Consider the following 25067-nt stretch of genomic DNA (forward strand, 5'->3'; position numbering starts at 1 on the left):
TAGTCTGATCTTTGCACAACACACTGTCAGGTTAGAATGACCTGCTTGAACTCGCCTGCTCCACCCACAGACAATTTGCCAACACGAAAACACCAATCTCCCAGCCTTGAGCTCATTCCGCACATGCACGCACACACACACACACACACACATACATGCACACAATAATTATTACCAAAGTACACTCCCATCAAATATCTAATATCAAACTCCATTAAACGCATAACAAAATAAAACACAGACCGACACACACACAGACATTCATTTGCAGTGGGTGCATCGCACAGTGTGTGTGTGTGTGTGTGTGTGAGGGATTCAGAAAATTCATTACTTCCTACAACAGCTAATGTCAGGCTGACTTTATAGAAATGTCCTCTGATTACTTTTCTGAAATCTTTCATAGTTCACAAACATGTTAGGTTTTTGTGCTATATAAGGACTCTTCATAGGCAATGATTTTTATAGGGTACAAATTTTACATTCTATCCTTTGCATGAAAATTTTGTCCCTACAACATTCAAAATTTCAGGTTTTACTATCCTTATGGGGATACACACACACACACACACACACACACACACACACAGGCTGCGATGTTTCTCTGAAGCCCGCAGGCCATTGCACATGCTCCGTCCTGAGCCAATGTGAAATGTTTTACATAGTTGTGAAGCTTCTAAATGGGCTTTGACACAAACGGGTTCACTTTAATTGCACTTACGAAATACCCATAAGAACAGTTCTAAGACAAAGCATGACATCTTAGACAATGCAACGTCTGCTGTATTTGCGGTATAGCATTTATTTTGTCAGCATTTTATTTTAAACTGTGGAGAGAAATCCAATGCAAGGAAACACTCTTGAAAGAATAGGAAATAAACATCGCAGCAGGATACACCCTCCACCTTTACAGAAGCAAAAAAGCATGTCTTAAATAATAGAGCATTAAGCAATTACTACCACTACCTTAGGATGCATTAATATACATGGATGGGGCCTAATGGTTAAGGATGTGGGCTACTAACTCTAAGGCTGCTGACTCAATACTAAGTAAGATTCACCCAAGAGAGTTACTAAGATCACAGTTCGACTCCACAGGTCCTGTGTCTTTGAAGAAGGCACTTACACTAGAATGAATAACAAATGTCAATTAAGATATTGCTGAAAGCTATTTATAAAATGACCCATCTGAGAGAACACACAATACATAATCATTACAGGAAGCTTTCTTAGTATGGATGACTTAAAATCAGTCATTACAGATGCACAGGTGTGCACACATAGGAATAAATGCTATCGGTGATGTTTATGTATTAGGTTTCCTTTGAAGACTGAAATGTGAAAGCACCTGCATGTTGCTGAAAAGTTACATTGATTTGGCTTTGCTCTGAATGTCATGATGAGATAATAAAGAAATAATAAAAAAAAGTTATTAACTCAAACAGCATTTTTCTTATAAATACATAATGAATTTTCCTAATAAAATTACACAGCATTATGTTCAATAACCAAAATAATGATTATGTTCAATAACTCATTGCTGAGAAATATTGTATAATGATCTCTGATCTCTGTGTGCGAGTGACTGTCTGTCTGTAACAGTCAACTGAAGAAGCAGCTGACAGACTTGATGTCAACTCCAGTTCACATTTCACACATTTACATTACCAATTCAGAAAAATCGCTTTAGTACAGTCAGACTATATTCAAATCAATGGGCTGGCATGGCTATTTGTAAGATGGTGGAGCTGGTACTGAAAATGTAATCATCCCTTACAAGCAATTGAAGAGTTAAAAATATAACTAGATAGAAAATACCTCAAAAGGTTAAAAAAAAAAAAAAGATACCAGCTTTTCACTAGCTTAAAAATTATTTTGTTTAGTCTAGACTTGTATGTTTAGCTACATTCTTAAATGGGAATGTATTTGCCTTGACTTAAACATTTCATGGGAAGGACCCACTTCCATCTGCACCACAGGCACAGAGGTGTCTTTTTCAGAAACTGTTATTTCTTGTATCTCCCACTCTTGATTAAGAAAATAAGCTTAAAGAGTTTCTCAGTTTCAAAGAGTTTCACAATGAGTTTTCTACTCCTTTTAAGGGTAAGAAATCATACTTTCTTCTTGACATTCTGTTTTTGTTAAAGAGTTACACTTAATTTAGGAATTTCTAAATTAGGAATTCTTTTGTGCTACAATTTGTTGTGATAGTGAAGCTCCTTTCATCTCTTTGAAGAGTCCAACACTGTAAAAAATTTGTAACACTCCCCAATCAAAAATTTCAATTGACCGATAACATCTAAATTTTTCAATTGGCCCAAGTGAAAATCTGTACATTTAATTTTAGAATTTACAGAATTTCACTTGGGCCAATTGAAAAATTTAGATGTTATCGGTCAATTGAAATTTTTGATTTGGGAGTGTTACAAATTTTTTACAGTGAAAGATCACTTCATTTGACATAACCCCAATACTTTATTTGTTTTTTTAACCCCCAAATCCGTAAAGTTTGATTGAGAACAATGATAAGTTATGGTTTTATAATCTTTCAGGGAGGAATAATGTTTTCATGTTTTCAGTGTGATGCCCAACTTAACATTACATTTATGTTACTCATAATCTTGCAGAAACCTGTTCAAATCTATGCAGATACTGTAATCTGTGCCACATTTTAATCAGTATTTGAATGAAAGATTAGCAGACCTTTGAAGAGATAAGACCATAGGCCACTAAATTTGACATAGCTAATATATATATATATATTTTTTAAATAATAAAATATAGCAGTTTTATTGTAGATACATGCCATTTTAGCAAATATTGTTGTGCTGCTTTTATCAAGTCTAATTATTCAACCTTTTAATCCAAGTTATTGTAAGAAAAAAATATCAAAAATATTTTTCTTAAATTCATGGAAAAAGACATAATGTGTGTGTGTATATAAGCATTTAGCAGATGCGTTTGCATTTATAGGAGCCAACGATATTCATAATATACAATGCCAGGTCAGCTCTTTAATTTTTGGCTTGACCTCCTGAGCTTAACGGTCAACATTTTACTAGGCACATCTTCTTCTTTTCATTGACCATTTGTGGCAAAAGAAATCGAATTTGTCATTTTAACTCAGTTTTTAACCATGTTAAGCCCTATTTTCTGCCTTACTCATAGAAATGAATCTGTGAGTAAATGGCTCTGACCTACAGAGGTAGTTGTTAACCTAGGTCAAGCCGTTACGATTATGAATAGTTACATTATAAATTGACTTTAAACTTCAAGCTATGCGACTGAATTCTTGGTTAGAAAGCTTAGATGTTAATTGTTAATGATTCAACTCTCAGCGACATAGGATATCCAATAAGAAACTGGCTGCTCACACTAACCCCAGACACAGAAGGAAAGGTGATATAGTGAAACGCATTACCCATGTGGTTGGTGATATGGGATATTTATGAAAATCCAGGGGGCTCGAATCAATCCCAAAGAGACAAGGTATGACATATGGTTGACAATAGACTTTTTTTTTTTTACTATCTATAACACCAATTGTTTTGATCGCCACCACTTTTTAGGACACCATATTGAGGACTGAGTGACATGAGGTCCCTGGTCTCTCCGTAAACATGGTAAGCAGTGTTAGTGTCATTTTAAAACTGCACCGACTGCAAGATCCTCCTAGAATGTCTTTCAAAGAAGTATGTGCAACATGCATTAGAAAGGGTGTGGCTTTCTAGGACATCTAGGACATTTTGTTCGAGGTGTGACATTGAACATGGCCATTATTACGTTCAATAAAACATGACGTATTTTGTACTACAGTAGATTGCTGCATTCAGGCTAGAAGTCTAAAACTGAATAGCATCTTTATATGTTTTCATATACCAGGTTTTAAAAAGGATTAACCATGAGCATGTAATCAGTCCCAGTGTCACGTTGGTTTTGGTTCACGTTCATAGGTCATGTCTTTTATTTTGTAGTCGTGGTTCCTTGTTTCCTGGTTTTGTCATGTGATTCCCTTGTCCTCATGTGATCATGTCATGTGCTTTCCTTGTTTCATGTGTTATGTTCTCACTGGTTCGTTGTTTGATTGTTCACAGGTGTTCCTTGTTGTCATTCGTTTTTGTGTATTTAAGCGCTCATGTTTGTCCTGTTACTTTGTTGTGTATTGAAGTTTGCTGTTCCATGTTCCAGGATTATGGTTTCTAGTCAAGTTTCATGCTTTGGTTTACCTGATGGTTTTTGGATTATCACCATTATAATAAACTGCACTTGGGTCCTCTGAATCATTGTTTCATCTGCTTCTATGTCAGCATCTTTACACCCGGCGCCAGGACACACAACTTGGACACAAATGAGATTTAGCCTATTTACTCATTTATTTAATAGTGTAGGCTACTTTTTATTGTCACAGGATATGATGTGCGCATATCTAAGAAGAAAAAAAAAAATCACAATATTGGAAATATTTCTGTTTTAAATCATGAAGGCGAATCAGTGGATATCACATAAGCAAATTGCAAACTTTGTTAAGTTATGCTGGTGAAGAAGTCTCAAACCCCAGTCAAGTATTGTATTCAATACAGAAAGTGAAAGTAAAAACTGACCGAGCTTTTGACATCTGACGCTGAATTAACGGCGATGAGAGCTGAATCTATTTCAACATGTTCTGATAACAGTATATAACTGTCTTAAAACTGTCGGAATGGTAAAGGTTTTGGTACTTGCTATGTGAAGACACACACACACACACAATCATGTACATGATTCGAAAAGATTAAATGGTCCTGAAAAAAAGTCACACTTGTCACCGCATTGGAAATACATGGGAGATGAATTTCATCTATTCATGTATGGTACTGTGCACAAACAAATTCTTACTGAAAGCTCATTTTTTGAGATATCAATGTCAAATTTGGAACACAGCTTGTTTAGATTTATGGCTTTGCTTTTCTCACAGTTTTAGAGCAAAATAATTGAGTTTTTTTGGAAAATATATATTTCATATAAAAATTGAAAATTGTATTTTTGTGCATTTTTCATAACAATAAATGTAAAAATGTATACCTTTTTTCAAGTTGACTTTTTAAAACTTTTTTCACATCAGCAATAATCTGCCAAGTGTGATGATCTTGAGATCATCATAGGGATCATAGGGACCCCCACCCCCCATGCCAGGCCTGCATGTACTGAGTCTGAACTTTTCATTATTGCATCTCTTTTTTTCTGGGTTTTTATGCCATTTGCCACTCTCTCTTGTATCTCTCTCCTGTGGTGTATTGCCCTCTTTTCCCCCCTCCTTCTTTTCTCTCATATGCCCAATGGCTTTCATCATTTTATTCAATTTTCACCTAGACCCCTGACAATCTTACAGAGAAGCAGGAGACCATGTGTGTGCGTGTGTGCATGTGTGTGTGTGTCAATGAGACAGTACTGTGAAAGGTGTTGAGATGTTGTTAATATGGCCTCCAGCTGCCAGAGAGGGTCTAGAGGGGCAAAAGTGCCATAATTCTATAATGTGCTGATAACACTCTTTCTCCTCTCTTTTCTCTACTCAGAGAGACAACTCTCTTAATCCTCACCATCCTGTCATTTTTTTCTTTTAGTTCCTCTGGAAATACCTCACATCTCTTACATTTTCTGCCAAACTTTATAATCTCTCTCACACTCTTTTTCTGTTCCATCTCTTACTCCTGTAATTTAGACACTGATGGAAGTTGTTACTGATTTGACTGATTATAGAATAAATACATGCTCTCTCTTCATCTCCCATTCTGCATGTGCTCTATAATAACTTAAGATAGGTGCTTTAGAGTAGGTGGCCAATTGAAACCGGATCTCGCCTCCTCATTTATATCACTCACTCCGCCGCCACCTCCTTGGCAATCAAAGAAAACAACCTCAGTGCGCTGTGATGCTGCCCTATATCAGCAGCCTGAGAACGATTCAATACAATAATTACAGGTCATTGTCACTAAGTCAAGAAGCCTGCATGCTCAGAAACTTACTGCTTGATTAACTGAAAGCCATGCATTACTTCACGACACAGCACACCTGAAGAATAATTTGGAGAGGTTCCTCTCAGATTATTCTTCCAATTTCTACGCAATTTTATCTAGTATGAACAAGCCTCTATAAAAAACCTCTGGCTTCACAACAAATACAGCAGTGGATGTTCTAGATAAATAATAGCAATTATTTGCAATTTATCAAGGTCATGGTGCTTCTGTCTATATTTCCATGCACATAAACATAGCAAAGTTCTGCCACAAAAAAAGCCATCACCATGACATCAGTACTTTCCTGACTATATATATAGTCTATAGCAAATTATGACAGCTTCACACATATTACATAGATTTTTTTCAAGAAAGACATTTTAATGCTGTTATTTAAACACATTAGACTGATCAAAAGTGACAGCAAAGACATTTATGTTACAACATATTTCTATTTCAAATGAATGCTGGTCTTTGAAATTCTATCCATTTCTATTCATATTTATATTCATACAAGAATCCTGAAAAAATGTCAGAGCAGTGCAACCCTTTTCAACTGTGATAGTAATAAGAAATGTTTCTTGAGCATCAAATCAGCATATTAGAATGATGCGGAAAATTCAGCCTTGCCATCACTGAAATAAATTACGTTTTAAAATATATTTAAAAAGAAAACATTTATTTTAAATTGTAAAAATACTTTACAATATTACTGTTTTTCTATATTTTTGATCAAATAATATGCAACCTTGCTGAGCATAAGAGACTTCTTTCAATCAATTAGACTTTGATAAATTCTTACAAATCTTTAGAAAAATCTTCTTGCTCAATGTGCACTAACAAAGTAAATAGGGTCAATTTTGATTCCATGATGACTTTAAGATCCATATTTTCTCACTGAGGACAACTGAGGGACTCGTATATTACAAAAAGTGAAATCATTCACTATCTTTAAGAAGGAAACAAGATGCATTAACAGCTTGGAATTATGTGTTATATAGCTTCTGAAAGGCCATTACTAAATAAATCAATGTAATATATATATACAGTGAGGAAAATAAGTATTTGAACACCCTGCTATTTTGCAAGTTCTCTCACTTGGAAATCATGGAGGGGTCTGAAATTGTCATCGTAGGTGCATGTCCACTGTGAGAGACATAATCTAAAAATAAAAAAATCTAGATGCACCTGTTTGAGGTCGTTAGCTGCATAAAGACACCTGTCCACCCCATACAATCAGTAAGAATCCAACTACTAACATGGCCAAGACCAAAGAGCTGTCCAAAGACACTAGAGACAAAATTGTACACCTCCACAAGGCTGGAAAGGGCTACGGGGAAATTGCCAAGCAGCTTGGTGAAAAAAGGTCCACTGTCGGAGCAATCATTAGAAAATGGAAGAAGCTAAACATGACTGTAAATCTCCCTCGGACTGGGGCTCCATGCAAGATCTCACCTCGTGGGGTCTCAATGATCCTAAGAAAGGTGAGAAATCAGCCCAGAACTACACGGGAGGAGCTGGTCAATGACCTGAAAAGAGCTGGGACCACCGTTTCCAAGGTTACTGTTGGTTATACACTAAGACGTCATGGTTTGAAATCATGCATGGCACGGAAGGTTCCCCTGCTTAAACCAGCACATGTCAAGGCCCGTCTTAAGTTTGCCAATGACCATTTGGATGATCCAGAGGAGTCATGGGAGAAAGTCATGTGTTCAGATGAGACCAAAATAGAACTTTTTGGTCATAATTCCACTAAACGTGTTTGGAGGAAGAAGAATGATGAGTACCATCCCAAGAACACCATCCCTACTGTGAAGCATGGGGGTGGTAGCATCATGCTTTGGGGGTGTTTTTCTGCACATGGGACAGGGCGACTGCACTGTATTAAGGAGAGGATGAGGATGAACGGGGCCATGTATTGCGAGATTTTGGGGAACAACCTCCTTCCCTCAGTTAGAACATTGAAGATGGGTCGAGGCTGGGTCTTCCAACATGACAATGACCTGAAGCACACAGCCAGGATAACCAAGGAGTGGCTCTGTAAGAAGCATATCAAGGTTCTGGTGTGGCCCAGAGCCATAGAGAGAAAGAGTTGCGACACTCCCATAGACCTCCGTTGTAAATAATGGCGGCGCTTTTAACCGCCTACTTCCGGGATATGAAGAGCGGAATAGTTCCAAACACTGTCATTTTGGCGTTGGACCCCATTCATTTACATTGCTGCGCGTCGAGTTGTTCCAGAGTTAAGTTGTTGAAATATCGACCTCTTTTGAATTGTCAACTGTCTATTTTGTATCAGAGGCCCTTTGCGATGCTTATACTGGTCTTCATTTGTACATGCACAGCGTAATTATTTATATTTTATGTTAGTTGTTTCAACCAATTTTCAAGCACTGCCTGCTAACATAGCTAGTTAGCTAGCGCGACTTCGTCAGTTAAGAGTTCGGTAATGAATCGCTGACACCTTTATAGCAACTTTTATTTAATTTAATTTTTTGGGATATACTAACTTTTCATTATGTTTTATTGTCTTGAGTGAGGTGGCTTGTGAGAACAATGCTGGACCTCTAGGATTGTTATGGCCATCACCAGTCCTGTCTGTTTCATGGATCACCTGCCCCTGATTTTTGCTTTTCTTGTTCACACAAGCACACATTTTTGTTGTCTGTCATTGTTTAATAAAAATAGTTTATTTGAAAACCTTCATTTGTATCAGCAATGCTTAAATTCGTTTTTAATCTGTTATAGTTTTGATAATGTGTATGGCTTAATATTAAAATAATATTCTTAGTCTTAACATGATAATGTTTCACGTTGTGGTCCTGGGGTGGCCACTTTCATCAGAAGTGAGCTAGCTTAAGGAGAACTCTGAACGGACCGCCACCGCAGACCTCTTTGCGTGATCACGAAGGTAGGCTAATGGCTGGATCAAAATTTATAAGCAAAATCACGGGAATCAATAGCCTAATACAGCCCAGTTGTGCTAAAATAAATATCATGAGACGTCCATCATCAGATGAATGCTATGGAAAAGTTAAGTTAGAGCCGCTAAAGCCAGTGCTACTACCCATGCGAACATGAACACTAAGCTTTTCCCTCCAAAAATATAGCCTAAAACTTGTCTCCAAATGCAAAACTGACATTAACAAAATGCAATAACAGCTGAAAAAGTACTTGGGGTGTGTTTTATTTTATATTTACCGTTCAATAATGCAATCGCTGCTGTCTGTCCCATAGAAGAACATGACAGCCAGCGTATGTTTTGGAACTATTGGGGCTTACATGAACCACGTGACAGCCATAGCGGCGACATCAAAGAGTGTCGCAACTCTTTCTCTCTATGGCTCTGGTGTGGCCTAGCCAGTCTCCAGACCTAAACACAACAGAGAATCTTTGGAGGGAGCTCAAACTCCGTGTTTCTCAGCGACAGCCCAGAAACCTGACTGATCTAGAGAAGATCTGTGTGGAGGAGTGGGCCAAAATCCCTCCTGCAGTGTGTGCAAACCTGGTGAAAAACTACAGGAATCGTTTGACCTCTGTAATTGCAAACAAAGGCTACTGTACCAAATATTAACATTGATTTTCTCAGGTATTCAAATACTTATTTGCAGCTGTATCATACAAATAAATAGTTAAAAAATCATACATTGTGATTTCTGGATATTTTTTTTTAGATTATGTTTCTCACAGTGGACATGCACCTACGATGACAATTTCAGACCCCTCCATGATTTCTAAGTGGGAGAACTTGCAAAATAGCAGGGTGTTCAAATACTTATTTTCCTCACTGTATATATATATACGTTTTATAAAAATGTATAAAATTTTATTTATTCATTTAGTACTGCCCTTTCGGAAGCTATATACCACATAATTCCAGGAAGACAAAATAAGTACAATTTACCCAAATCATCCTGTTGTCAGAGTTCTGTTTAGTTTCATTGTGTTGTTGTTCATGTATTTGCTTCCTATGTTTCCATTCAGTTTAGCTCCCTGTTTGTTACCATGTTTTAATTATGTTCACCTGTTTCTTGTTTAGTTCCCTCATTTACTCATGTATAAACTGTATACTCCATGTTCTGTTGAGTCCTTTGTTGGTTCTCGTCTTTGTTTAAGTAGTGTTAGCGTGTTTTCTCCTATTCTTTCGTGTTTATTAAACATTCTTATCTTGAATATTCTGTGTCATGCCTCTGATTAACACTACCATCTACGTGAGGACAGCTCAAAAAGTTTTGCCTTCTTGAGCATCAATGAAGAAAATGATTTTAAGATTTTCAAGCTGTAATTTCTCCTCAAGCAGTACTAAAGAAATACTCTTTAAATTAGGTTAATTATTAAGTCTATTAATTCTAGGTTTGAGTCAGATGGAGAGAGATTCACATCTAGAGTTAATTTCATCCATTCAAAGAAAAAGACAGAAAGACTGAGAGAGATTCATTGATCACAATCAAGCTGATTATCATTACCCAGTGACCTACTGTATACAGTCTCAAACAAAAGGAAAAAAGTTTTAAAACACACTTTTAAAAAGTCCTAATGAATTGAAATGTCCCTTTTCTCTGGAATAAACTACAGCTCCTGTTCTTCAAAAATGAAATATCTTTTCATTAAGGATAAGTATGCTGTAAATTAACTGATAAAGTCAGCATGCAATAAGCTGTGCTTCGATTACTTCTGATCCATTATCCATCGCTGACTGCAAATCACATGAAAATGTATTCAATTAGTGAAAGCCCACAGGGAGAGAGAGGAAGACCTTAAGAGAGGGATACCTCTTAATGCTGACCAGAGAGATAAACACCTTAATTATTCATCAATAATTCATCAGCGAGTGTCCAAGAAGGAGAGAGAGAGATCAAGAAGAGATGCAAAGTTGACTGCACTACTTCAGTAAAGTTCGCTACAGATGATTTAAAGAAACATGCATTCTTTCTTTTTCTCTCTCAGAGCAGTATTTAAAATGTTTCAGCTGCTATAAAACTGCATTCAGAGATTCAGATTCAGAGCTTCACACACAAACAAGGTCCAAAATCAACACTTGCCAGGTGCCATATCCTAGTAAGAATTGGCTTGGGCGAGTAAATAAAACTGGTGAGTTACTCTTCAGTTAGCTGGCAACTGACTCACGCTGAATGAAGCAATGTGAGAGTTTTAAATAAAAGTAAATTCAAACTGTGTCTGAAAATGTACCTTCTGAAGTTTGTTTAAAAATAAAAAAATTCTCCAGATCTGCATGTGTCAGGACACATATAGGATTTTTCTCGCATTCAACACAAGGCATCAACACAGAAATAATAATAATAATAATAATATTTTTTTTACACACATATCTCACACAGTCTTTTGACAATGTGCAAGTGAAAAACAGCTAAATAATTCTTGTCATTGAGACAACAATGTATAATTTAATAAAAATAGTGCAATTGCAGTTTCATGGCCTTTACAATTATTTATAGCCATTTTTCTCAATTCACTCACCAATGGCAGATGTAGCAAAAAGGTAATTTTGGACCCTGTATGCACAAATACACAGGTCTATTGTACGGAAATATGAGCACTCCAGCTAGCAAAAGTCTAAATGATATTCTGTGCTGTAGATGGCTTAATAGTCAATTGTGTAATTTAAGCCATCTGTCATGTTATATCACATCACATCACATCACATCACATCAAATCAAATTTTACATATCACCACACGACCAGGGCCAGTGGAATTTGTTTCCACGACTTAAATGGACAACCTAGGGTAAGATGGCTTCCTCCTTGCAGTGATCGAGCCAGCAAACTTCTCATTACTATGCCTGGGCTGTAAAAGGAATAGCTCACCCAAAAATGTCATTATTGAAATGTAAATCATTCTTGTCTGCTAAGGTCATTTCAGGTCATTTTGTGAACAAATTGTTCTTTTGAGTCAGTTCTTTTCCATGATTGATCTAAGTGACTGTGAGTTTCACAAATCAAACTGAATGATTCGCTCACAAATTGGACTGATTTTGTTCACAACTGGATGATTCACAGCAGTTCTCTGCCCACTGGAGGGGAAGAAAAGTAACTTAAATTTTAAACTGTTCCACACACAAAAAAATCACACATATAAAATATAGTATCTTCATAAGAATATTTGAAAATAGCGTCGAAATGACTACTTTACAGTGTTTTTTTTTTATGTTTGTTTTTTTAACAGTTGTGGTCACAATTAACTATTGTAAAATGCAAAAATAAACCTTTTTAAAAACTAAATAAAATAAACCAAATTGTATTTATTTTTTACAAAATGTAAAATTGGTTGTTGCAGAGAAGAATGAAAATCATAACGAATTGGAACAACATGAGGTTAATTAAATTATACATTTTGGGGTGAACTATTCCTATAACCACTATACAGTGCATAAGAATAGTTATGCAGTTATGAATTACCTCCCAGGGTCATCCCAGCCTCAAAACACCTCCTCAGACGGCAGGATGGGCAGTTCTTCCTCCTCAGTTTATCTATGGTGCAGTCATTCCTGCTAGCGCAGAGATACTTCTGCTTCCCTAAGAGAGAGAAAAAAATGTTTTTTAGAAGTTTTAACCTTCAGAAAGGACAGAGCTGAGAGCATCACATTTACATCAAGATAAAACGTATAGATCAGAATAAAAATAGAGAACACACACACACACACACACACACACACACACATACACACACATACACACACACAGAATGCTCCAATTAGAGGAGCTGTTAATGTGGCAAGCCAGTCTGATAGGTCACAGCCTTCACTCTGGGCACTTGACGACAGCCAAATGAAAAGTGCAGTGAGATTTGAAAAGAGGTTCTGCATAAGGTTCTGGTGTGTGTCTCTTAATCATGAATACAGAGCCACAACTGAAGTGACCTACACAACTGCAGTCAGGTCTGACATAAAATTACAATGAGATGTGACAGACATCCACTGCCAGATATACATACAGTTAAAAAAAAAAAAAAAAAAAAAAAAACTGATGAAAAAAACTGCAGTAAAACCCAAACAACAATAAATTAAGCACAAAAGCAAACATAATGCCAAAATGTAAACAGATTTTGCATGCAATCATTTTATAAAGCTGAAGAGTGTAATTTTTTTATGTTTTTTTGTCTGTGCCCAGGAAACCTGTTTGAAAACAGTGATTCTTTTTTGCAACTGATGCTAAGTTGTACAAAAATTGCACACCTCACCTCACAAATTGCACAAATTCAGAAAGCCCTCTCTAACCTAGCAGATCGATCTACAATAAAGAGGCCAGTATAAGACTTCTCCTCTTAGTATATTGTCCCACGTCTCTCTCTGTCTCAACTGACAACTGTTGAAACAGTATAATAGTGTGATATTTCTGTATTTGATTGAACTGAGGTACATCAGTTTATCAGAAGAGTGTATTATACTCTGCAACTTAAAGTAGATTTATTTCCATGATGAACATTGGTTTATCTAGCCTAAACATTATTAATTAAACTTTGTTATATAGCTGTTTTCTATGTTAATACATTTTGTAATGTAATTTATTCCTGCTCAATAAATATTTCTTACTTCACTTTCAATGGGGGGAGGAAATAAATAAGAAAGATGAGTAATGCTCAAGTCGATGGTTAAGTCTCTTTGTGCAAAGTGTTTGAGTATCACTGATTACTGATATTTTTATGGCAAGTCTTTGCACACATTACAGCCAAGTCTGTACTTTCTAAGGTTGTACGTATTCGATTTTCACTGCAACACATTCTTTTGGGTTGCATAACAGGGAAAGAATGTGTCCCTAATTTGTGTTTTAGTTAAGACACAAAGTACTTGCGCGCGCTCTCTCTCTCTCTCTCTCTTTAACTGAATTTCTGAACGCCTGTGTATTATGTGCCAATTGTTGCTATTTTCAGTAACATTATTAAAAACAATAAAAGCTGTCCTAGACACATGGTCAAAAGTATATTAATTTGTGAAAAGACTAGAGTGGCATTTAATGTGGCTTTAATGACAATTTAAAGCTGTAGTTAAAAGTTCTAATTAAAGTGAATACAGTCTTCACATACTGTGAATATATTTATCCGTTTGAATACAATCCAAAGCCAGACTTGTGTTATAATGGGTGTGTTTTTGTTACCCTCAGCAGCTCTCTTGAAGAACACTTTGCAGCTTCCACAAGTGAGGGCTCCATAGTGACATCCAGATGCTTCATCAGAGCAGATTAGGCATGTTCTTTGAGGAGGAAGGAAAAACTCCATTGGGAAAATGTCACTCCTCCCTCCATCAAACCTAAAAATAAAAACACAGCATAAACTAATGGCATGACAAAACAATGACATAAATGTTCTTTTCACTGTTATATCAGCAGAGGAAAACAAATATACTGCAAACATGGAACTTGTTCTGTCACTTTAATGTCAATTGTGAACAACAAATATGTGATCCATTATTAATAATTTAATACCAGCATACAAGCATACCAGCTCTCATCCAAACAAGCACAGAAATATACGAGTAATGAGTCCGTATTTCGTAGCTGACTATCTCTAAAGTTTTACAACAATTGTCCAGTGTGCGGATGCCAAATTAGAAATGTAATTTGCAGGTCCAGCACTCAGAGCATATGCACAATTGAAAGATGGTACGTGTGCCTGTGTGTGTCAGTGGCCAAATGATGGTGATAAGTAGAGGTGACTTTATCCTAATGCAAGTGCCAGGTCTCTAAAGAAGGGTAATAACTGCTTTATTGCTTAAGGAATGATGGAAAGATTCTGAGTTAAAGAGAGTCATTCAGTATCATTATTCTGTTCTGATGATGGCAGCCAATTCTGTCACCACACACATAGTGAGAAAGGAAAAGTGAACGAAATTACTGAGATTAGGAGAAGGGCATATTTCTGATATTTTCTTGGCTGTCTAGAACAAGTGGTCAAACTTTGTACATTTACATCTTTGTGTAAAGGAGAGAGTAGAATAAAAACAACAACCTTGCAACGGAGAGCTGAGGTGATGCATTATGTAAAAAACTTGAAACTTAAAAATTGAAATCTCACTGTCACCTTTGTTTTCTCTCTCTGTTTTCACCTCTTTTTTTCTTACACACACACACTTTGGTGCAGATGGTTCATACCATTCCCAAGAGTCTAACCGGTAGGAAATGTATTATGGGAAAATGACTGTTCACTTCAATTTGAAAACATTTCCTCAAAGATTAGTTTGTCCTTTGTGTGTATTCGATTTGAGAATTTTTATTTATTTAAACATTTATAGAGTAAAACTTTGTTTTCCCCTAGTGTACAAATAGTTTTTTTTACTAACTTTACACAAGAATGATATTTAATAATGAATAAATTCGTTTATATGTGACCCGGGACAACAAACCAGTCACGTGTGTCAATTTTTGGAAATGAGATTTATACACCATCTGAAAGCTGAATAAATAAGCTTTCCATTGATGTTTGTTAGGATAGGACAATATTTGAGAAAATCTGGAATCTGAGGGTGCAAAAAAATCGAAACATTGAGAAAAATGAATGCCTTTAAAGTTGTCCATTTATGTTCGCAATTGTGCTGCATTCACTCACAAAAATAAATGTTTTATATATTTACGGTAGGAAATTGACAAAATATCTTCATGGAACATGATCTTTACTTAATATCCTAATGATTTTTGCCATAAAAGAAAAATCTGACATTGTGATTTCTGGATTTTTTTTTTTAGATTATGTCTCTCACAGCGGACATGCACCTACGATGACAATTTCAGACCCCTCCATGATTTCTAAGTGGGAGAACTTGCAAAATAGCAGGGTGTTCAAATACTTATTTTCCTCACTGTATATATATATATATTAGGGCTGCACGATTAATCGCAATAAAACCGCACGCGATTTGGCAAAGGCTGCGATTATTTTAAGCGCAGCTTGTCAGTGGCGTGCGGCTGATCGGTAGTAAACACTGCCCCATTTGAACACCAGAGGGCGCTCTCACGCAAACACGCTAAATATGCCCCGCCGCAGAAGTACAATAACGGCGCATCATTCCAGGAAATCCCTGTCGCTGTAGCTGAATAGTCAGAAGATTGAAACGCTTTGATTAAACATGACTTACAAATACACGACTGCCTTATTCTGTGTCAGAAGCTCATCATCTCACAGAAGGAGGAGCTCAACTGTCCTTATGAAGTGAGTTTGGAGTAAATGCATGTTATTAAATGTTGCATGTTATTAAAACGAGGTTCATAAATGATTCTCGTGTTTGGAAAGATATTTGACTCGTGTTGTTTTTTTCAAATGCACGTTATAAGTGACTCAAACTTACAGTGCTTTCAGATGGAGCAGCGTTTACAGAGCCGTACATCAATGACAAACTGCGCATAAAAAATAATCGCAGCCTTTGCGATTTTAAAATCGCGATAAGCGATCTCGATTTAAGTGCGATTACATGGAAATTGCGATTAATCGTGCAGCCCTAATATATATATATATATATATACATATATTGTGACGGACTACCATCATTCCGACATCAGTCGCCCCTGGCAACACACACAGAGCAGCTGACCAGCAATCAACACACACACCTGACAGCTAGTTTTTGCTCTCCCAGACATTCACTAACGTCTGTTTACCCAGGAGAACAGCAACACAAAGCCCCCTCAAAGGCAGCTTCCCTCCCCAGCATGGGGGAAATCATCCGCCACCTTGCTGAGGTTTCCGTGCGGCAGCAACAGCTGTCAGAACAGTTGCTTGCTGGCCAAAATCAGGTGGTTGGGGAGCTTGTGCGCCTACGAACAGAGACTGACCGCGTTACACCACTCGAGCCAAGAGCTTCAGCAGTGCAAATTCTCTCGAAAATGACAGACCAGGATGATGTGGAAGCCTATCTTCACACTTCTGAGGTTGTTGCGGACCGAGAAGAATGGAGCCAGCGTGAGTGGGCACGTCTGCTGGCCCCGCTGTTGACTGGTGAGCCTCAACGAGTATATTATTCCCTCCCGCTCGAGGATGCTGCAGACTATGACACACTGAAGAGGGAGATCCTCGCCCGGCTAGAACTATCTCCGGTCTGCACATCTCAGAAAGTTCATGAGTGGAACTTCAAACCCAGGGCCCCTGTACGTGTCCAGGCTGCCCAGCTTGCCCGACTGGTCAAACTTTGGCTTTTACCTGGCCAAGCCTCTGCTGAGGAAGTGGTCGAGAGAGTCACTGCGGACTGGCTGTTACGTGCTTTGCCTCACCCTCATCGCCGCACCGTCGGTCTCACCAACCCATGGACCTTGAATAATTTAGTGGAGGCTGTAGAGCTGTCAGAGGCGGCCCTTGCCAGAGATTCCGGGGAGAGAACTGTTCCATTTCTCCGAAAGGGTGCTGGGGAGCGACGTGTTGTGGATGGCAAACCCCAACCCCCCGGGGGAGTATGCCCGATGAACCGATGCCCACAGACCCAAATCCACCAGTGGGTAGAGCCTGGATGGCGGGCTGCATTGTTCACCACAATGTCCCAGACGGTGCCCCCGATCGAGAGGTTCGAATCAACGGACGCCGTGTTCGGGCCGTTCTTGACAAAGGAAGCAGTGTGAGCTTGGTCCAGCCCCATCTCCTTGGACCGGAAAGGCCAGGCCGAGCACTCCTTCCCATCACCTGTGTCCAAGGGGACACTAAGTATGTCCCTGCATGCACTGTCTCTGTTTCAGCTGCCCCAGGTACCTGGTCGATTGAAGTGGGTGTCATCAAAGATCTTCCTGTTCCTCTGCTGTTGGGGAGAGACTGGCCAGGACTTGACCAGTTACTGAGACGACCAGAGAAGCCTGTTCGTCGGAAAGGACCCCCGGGCCCCAGGAAGTCACGTGGTCACCCGGCTTACCTAGCCTCAGTGAGTGAGAGACCGGGTGAGTCAACTAATATCCACCTGGATATCTTTTCTGATCTATTCCAACAGGTTTCAACAGGGGGCTCCCAGGCCCACGAGCAGCGCGAGGATGACAGACTCCGGCACTGCTGGAAACAGATCAGAGCTGTAGAGGGAAAAGACCATATGCCACCTCCCCATCCCTCTCCGCACACTGGTAAAGAACGGCTTGTTATATTTTGCGTGGCCACCAGGCGGGGAGAAGAGAAGGAGCTCCTCGTCTTGCCAAGAGGGAAAACTGATATGGTGATTTCTTTGGCTCACACACACCCAATGGCCATCTCGCAGCGGACAACACTCTTCAAAGGCTCAGGGAACGTTTCCATTCCCTGGTGGGTGGGGATTCCTACAAAGATCCTGACTGACCAAGGGACTCCCTTTGTCTCCCGGATAATGGCCGACCTCTGCAGATTGCTGAAGGTGAAACATCTTCGAACCTCAGTCTACCACCCCCAGACTGATGGTCTAGTGAAGCGGTTTAAGAGGACGTTAAAGCAGATGCTGAAGAGGGTGGTTTCTGAGGATGAGCGCGACTGGGACCGGATGCTGCCGTATGTGCTTTTTGGAATAAGGGAAGTACCCCAGGCCTCCACTGGTTTCACCCCCTTTGAATTGCTCTTTGGATGGCAACCCAGAGGACTACTGGACATCGCCAAAGAGGCCTGGGAACAACAGCCCTCTCCCCATCGCTCCGTCATTGAGCATGTCTGCAACATGAGGGAGAGAATCGACAAAATAATGCTTCTGGTAAAGGAACATCTGCTCGAGTCCCAGTGTGCCCAACAACGCCTGTATGACCGGCCTGCGCAACCCCGTAAGTTTCAACCTGGCGACAAGGTCCTTGTCTTGATCCCTGACACTGCCTGCAAGCTCCTTGCCTCCTGGAAAGGTCCCTACACTGTCATAGAGCGGGTCGGCCCTGTGAACTACCGTCTGTGCCAACATGGGAGACGAAGGCCAGAGCAGATCTATCATGTTAACCTCTTGAAGCAATGGGTCGCAGCCCCCACCGCCATGGCCCTGTTAGCAAAGGCGGACGAACCTGTGGTGGAGCTTGGAAACCAGCTTTCGGCCAATCAGCGAAAGGAGCTTGAGTCCCTGGTTCACAGCTTCAGAGATATCTTCTCGAATCTTCCAGGTCACACCACAGTTGTCTCCCATGAGATTCGGACCCCACCTGGTGTCATTGTCCGGCAGCGGCCCTATAGAGTTCAAGCAGACCGTCGACAAGCCATTGAAGATAAGGTCCAGAAGATGCTCCAGCTGGGGGTAATAAAACCTTCTAACAGCCCGTGGTCCAGCCCGATTGTCTTAGTCCCAAAACCTGATGCCAACCCCCGAAAATGTCACCTGGGCCTCTCTGAAGCATGTTACCTGGGGTACCGCATTGGTCGGGCCTCATCCTACCACAGGAAGACAAGGTAAAGGCAATCCATGAATGCCCCCCACCCCTTGTCCAAGAAACAGGTACGTGCATTTCTGGGTTTGGCAGGGTACTATCGCTGTTTTATACCGGGTTTTTCCTCTTTGGCCTCTCTCCTCACAGACCTGACAAAGAAAGGCCAGCCCAACAAGGTGCAGTGGAGTCCCGCAGCAAAGGAGGCATTCCAAAACCTAAAAGCTGATTTGTCTTCCTCTCCGGTGCTTCATACCCCAGACTTCTCTCAACCCTTCACTCTCCAAACCGATGCCTCTGATTCTGGGCTAGCAGCAGTCTTATCCCAGACTATCAAGGGACTACCATCGTTCCGACATCAGTCGCCCCTGGCAACACACACAGAGCAGCTGACCAGCAATCAACGCACACACCTGACGGCCATCAACCAACTCATCACTGGCGCCATATAAACACCAGTGAAGAAAGGCCAGTAGAGTTTTTGCTCTCCCAGACATTCACTAACGTCTGTTTACCCTTTTCTCTTACAGAGAGTGATTAATGAGAAGGAACCTAGAAGCCTTGATAGAACTCTCTGCTGGTCAAGCTAACTCCCTGCTGTCTGGCTGAAGTTTGCAGTCTTCACTCCACTTTCTCCAGCACTCTCACAATAGAAGCACAAGAGCACCAATACTCCTTCAATCCTCACTATTGCACAAGAAATAAAGCGTACCCTCTGGGTTTAACAACTTGCGTATTTTCTCTCCCTTTTCCCCAAGCCCGGCTACAATACATTAAACACAGAGGGCATATATTTATTCAAATGAATTGCAGTAGGGCTGTATGATTAATCAAATTGTGATTTGGCAAAGGCTGCAATTACTTTATGCGCAGGTGTGCAGCAGTTATCAGTAGTAAATCCAGAGGGCACTCTCACGCAGAAAGAGAGTGTTCGGTCTAACAATCGTTAAAGGCGGGCATACACTGTGCGATGTCTGTGCGATTTCAGCAAGGTACCTACTCACACTGAACGAGTAGATCGCATGCGATGTAAAGCCAAAGCTCAGGATTTCTGTGCTCACACTATACGGTCATAACGTCGAGCTGCGACTTGACTGCTCACACTATACGTGTGAAATATGCGCGAATCAGCGCGATAAACTCCCTTGCCGGGTTGCGCCTATAGACAATATCATGTATCCAGAGATATTGTCAAAACAAGCATCAGCTATCAATATCAAGATGATTTAGCATTTCCAATTTATTTATTAAATTATTATTAGTATAATTGTATATTATTATTATTATTAGGGAAGGCTACTTTTATTATTAAAGTGATAGGCTGTTAAATTGCCACGCAATAATTTCATAGCACATCACCGCAAAAACAACGCGCTGTGAGGATAATAAAATATCACACAGAAGCTTACTCCTCATTGAAAATTGTCTAAAACATTTAGGTCGATTACAATGAATTATAGGCATATACTTAATTATTAACCGTATATAATATGTCCGAACACTGCAATAATTCATCAATGAAAATTAAAAACAGCTTTATTTCAAAAACATTGTTTAACAAATTAATAAAAGAGGCAAAGTGTACATCGCAGGTGGCTTGGAAGAAGTGGGTAATGGTTAATCCATTTTGCAACACGAACTGGAGGTAAGCAACAGTAATTTGTAGATAGTTTGAACTACAGAACTTAAAGATCTCCCTCTTTTCGTTTATTTATTTATTTTGTGCTGCAGATGAAATGGTTAAACTTCTGTTTTCGCGCAGGCGCAGTGAGGGAAAAACACTGAGTTTAGGGCAATCGGTTCGTAGCTCTGCTTCAACTGCGCGATATAGTCACGAGGAGCGACCAAAATTTCTAACATGCCAGAAATTCATCCGACCATCCGATTGCCGGTCGGGAGAGGTTAATCGCCTCTCGTTTCCCCATGTACACTGCACGAACACTGCACGACAAAGCTGAAAATCGGCCCGACCCGAAAAAGAGTCGCACGAGCCAGAATTTGGCTCAAAATCGGACGAAAATCCGACGTATGCCCGCCTTAAGTGTGTCCTGGCTTTACTCAACACGGGTAAATTTCGATCAAGGATACTTGAATTTAAGCGAGGAATCGTGACAGCCCTAGAACCAACACATGTTGTTCCACATTATCTGTGCTGATTGAATGGGAAAAATCTGTGTAATTCTGCCAAAAAAGATTTTATAATGGTTAAATGTGTTAACAGAAGCTGAGAGTCCTACAATATTATTGGTAACTGAAAACACATAAAATGAGACAAAATATTTAACAAATTAAATGCATGTAGTAACTTTTGTAAATCACAGCATTAGAATTTTACAGAAATCTGCTGTAGCGTTTTCTGTGGAATTCTGGGCAGACTCCAGGGGACTCCTGCAAATGGGTAAAATCTCTCTAATGTTGTATAGGAGTTCTGGAATTCTTTGGAGGCGTTATAGTTGTTTCACTAACACTACTGACCAGCTAGCTGTGGCACTATCCAAAAAAGCCATATCAATCACAGGGTCTGGGTGTCTCTCACTATCAGCATTATGTCCGCTATTGCTTTGACCTCATGCAATGGCATGTTTAAGAAGGTCACTCCGGCTAAAAATACAGACACATTGAGGTTCCGAGTAAGAGCAGTCACAACACACATGCTAAAGTGGTGTTGGTTTGCTCTCACTTTCTATTTTCACTGACACGTTCTTTAGTCTTCCTCATTACTGTAGATTAGACATAACTTGATAGCTTAACAACACTCAAATTACATGTTTCCAATATTAAATGGGGAGCATGTGTTTATCTTCATCTTTGTTTAATGTATTGCCATGCTTCTGGAAGATTTGCGTTAATTTTCCATGCTGTCTTGTAGTTACACAGTAGTTATATAAATGTTATTTGTTAGGTTTACATTAGCATCAACAGTATACAGACAAAAAAAAATATATATATTTTTTTTATGTTTCAGTGTTTTTTGTCTATATAATGAAAGCCAATGGGGTCCAATTTTGTGTTAGACCCCATCAACTTTCAATGCACGGACAAAAACAGCAGACAAATTCTTCAAAATATCTTCTTTTGTGTTCTACAGAAGAAATTAAGTCATGCACAGTTTGGACCAACATGAGGGTGAGTAAATGATGAAAGAATTTATCACATCAATGTCAGTTTAGGGTATTGTTCTTGGCATTATCAACTCTTGTGAACTAAGCTCATATTGGCCAGTGTGTAATGACACCTAAATATAAGTGAGAGAGACTGTGTGTTTGTGTGTGTGTGTGAGTGAGAGAGTGAGTATGCGAGTGAGTGTGTGTGCGTGCGTGCGTGCGTGCGTGCGTGTGTGTGTGTGTGTGTGTGTGTGTGTGTGTGTGTGTGTGTGTGCGAGTAAGTGAGTGAGTACTATTATTACTGATAAAAGTAGAGACAGGGAGGATGAAGTTAAAATAATGTAGGTGTATGTATTTGTGTGTGAGAAGGGGACAGCATCACAACCAAGAAGATGATTGGACACAGTACAGACATAACTATACTCAGTGACATGAGGTGTCAAGGGTGCAAAACAAGGACAAACACATATCACTAAACCAAGTGCACACAAACACTCACAGGCATGCCCTCTCTTACTTTTTCACTTTCTTTCTTTCTTTCTTTCTTTCTCTTTCTTTCTTTCTTTCTTTCTCTCTCTCTTTTTCACACACTTACCGTCAGAACAGTCTGGCACAGACTGAAGAAATAATGAAATATTTCTCTCACATGGATAAACATTTATGAATAATTTACAAATTACTTCATAGTAATTGTAATGTATGCTCTGTGTCATTATGTTTGTGTTTCAGTCAGTTGGTCTGTATTCATGTTCATGAGTTCATCCCCTTATTCCCCTGTGATCTTGTTAATCATCTCATTAGTTCCCTTTGTTTGTACCATGTATTTAACCCATGATTTCTCCTTCAGTCTCTGTCCATTCTCATCTATGTTTAACGTGGATGTGTGGATTTGATCATCACTACTCCTGTTGTGCGCTTCATTCAACGCACCATATTTTGACAATAATGCTGTAGGCCTATACGAAGCCAAACGTTTTATTTATTTTTTTCTTTCTTTCTTTTTCTTTCCCTTTACTTATCTCTCTCTCTCTCTTTCTTGTTCCACACAAAAAGTTATTGTATGACTTCAGAAAAATTGAAATATACTGTAGAACATAGACCTAAGTCATAACTACTTTTATGATCCTTTTGTTGCATTTTTATGTCCTTTTTGGAGCTTGACAAACCCTGATCTCCATCTACTTTCACGGCACAGGACTAAATCACCTTCACAAATTAAAAACATAAATTTACTGGTTTTATTCATGGCATATATAAATTAATTTATAAATTAATAATTTAATATGACAGAACCAGTCTGATTTCATTACATTGTACAAGCTAAATACATTTTTTAGGTTTTTAAGTAGATCCTTCAGGTATGCCATTGTCTGCTGCATAATATATTGAGTTTGTATGATATATCATACAGGAGCAGCAACAACTGAAGCACAGAGGTTTAAATAGACAGGTTAACAAGGGGCTGATGAGGGACAGCTGTCTGTGATTTGTTGTCATGGGAACTAATGAGGGTAACTATGGCGACAAACAAGGTACAAGGCAAAACAGGAACCAAACACAGGAAGTGAACACAGAAACAATGGGAACTAAGAATACACTTTAACATAAAAGTCCTTACAAAACACAGGAGGCAGCACAGTGATCATGACAATATCGATATACAGTATATTTAATAAAGGACACTGTTACGTATTGATACTGTTTATATTGATATACATTAATTTTATATTACGAGCGCATCTGAAAACAGTGAGCTGCTGCAGTGAAAGTAAGTAATCCAATTTGTCCTATACATGCAACATGCTTCAAAATTACTTAGTTAACAAGTAGGCTATAGTATAATGTGGCTTGTCTCATTTGATGCTCTGACAGATACTTCTGCTATTTAATGCGTTTGAGATGTGGTATTTTCCTCAGTGCATAAATCATAAGTTTGAAAGTCAGAAAAATGTATTGACAATTGAATTGAATTGAATTGAATATACCCTATATATACCCTATAGAGGGTTTTCACTACACGTCATCAATCCGGAAGTCAGCCATTTTGGAGGCACTGAACGTAAACCATGCCACTGAACTGAACGGCAAATTTGGCTGATTATTGCTGCTGAAAAATGGTCGTGTTTTGGTCTGTACTAATCGGTTGCACCGAGAAAAAAACATTTCGAGTTCTATAGACTGCTGAAAATTAAAGAAAACAGTGCAAAAAACTGATGAAAGATGGCGTTTGTGGTTGAGAGAGGCACAGCATCAGCCACATGTGTAAATGAAGCATTGACTATGGCTAAAATGTTGACGTAAAGTAGTTCACTATGGCTACATTCACACTGTCAGTCCAAATCCGATTATCTTTGTATCCGATTGGAATATGATCGAAAATGATGTCCACACTGTGTATTGCAACTGTTCAGAACCAATTTGTGTGTCCACGCAGCTCTTTGACAATACAGCAATGATGTTGCGTTGATGGAGGGAAATGTTGTCTTATTTATATTTTACAACATGGAAATGTGTAGCCGATTTGAATAGGATTTCAAACCACATATGGATGTAGCTTGAAACAGATTTCATGTGCTTTTTTTGGACTGACAATCTGAACGTAGCCAATGTCGGGATAAGAAATAGAAGGAAGAATTGCAGTAAGGACTAGAGAAGCTAGCTCGTTCGGATCTTTACCACATATTTACTTAAG

General features: G+C 39.0%; 1 protein-coding gene across 1 annotated transcript in view; it reads right to left on the reverse strand.

The window, feature by feature from the left end:
- Positions 1-25067, reverse strand: part of ar (androgen receptor) — a 125338-nt gene that overhangs the window by 62836 nt on the left and 37435 nt on the right. The window contains 2 exon segments of the mRNA XM_084414355.1: positions 12408-12524; positions 14103-14254. Of these exon segments, the coding sequence (XP_084270481.1) occupies positions 12408-12524; positions 14103-14254 (269 nt within the window).

The sequence above is a fragment of the Rutilus rutilus genome (assembly GCF_951802725.1).
Source record: "Rutilus rutilus genome assembly, chromosome: 7".
Lineage (NCBI taxonomy): Eukaryota > Metazoa > Chordata > Actinopteri > Cypriniformes > Leuciscidae > Rutilus > Rutilus rutilus.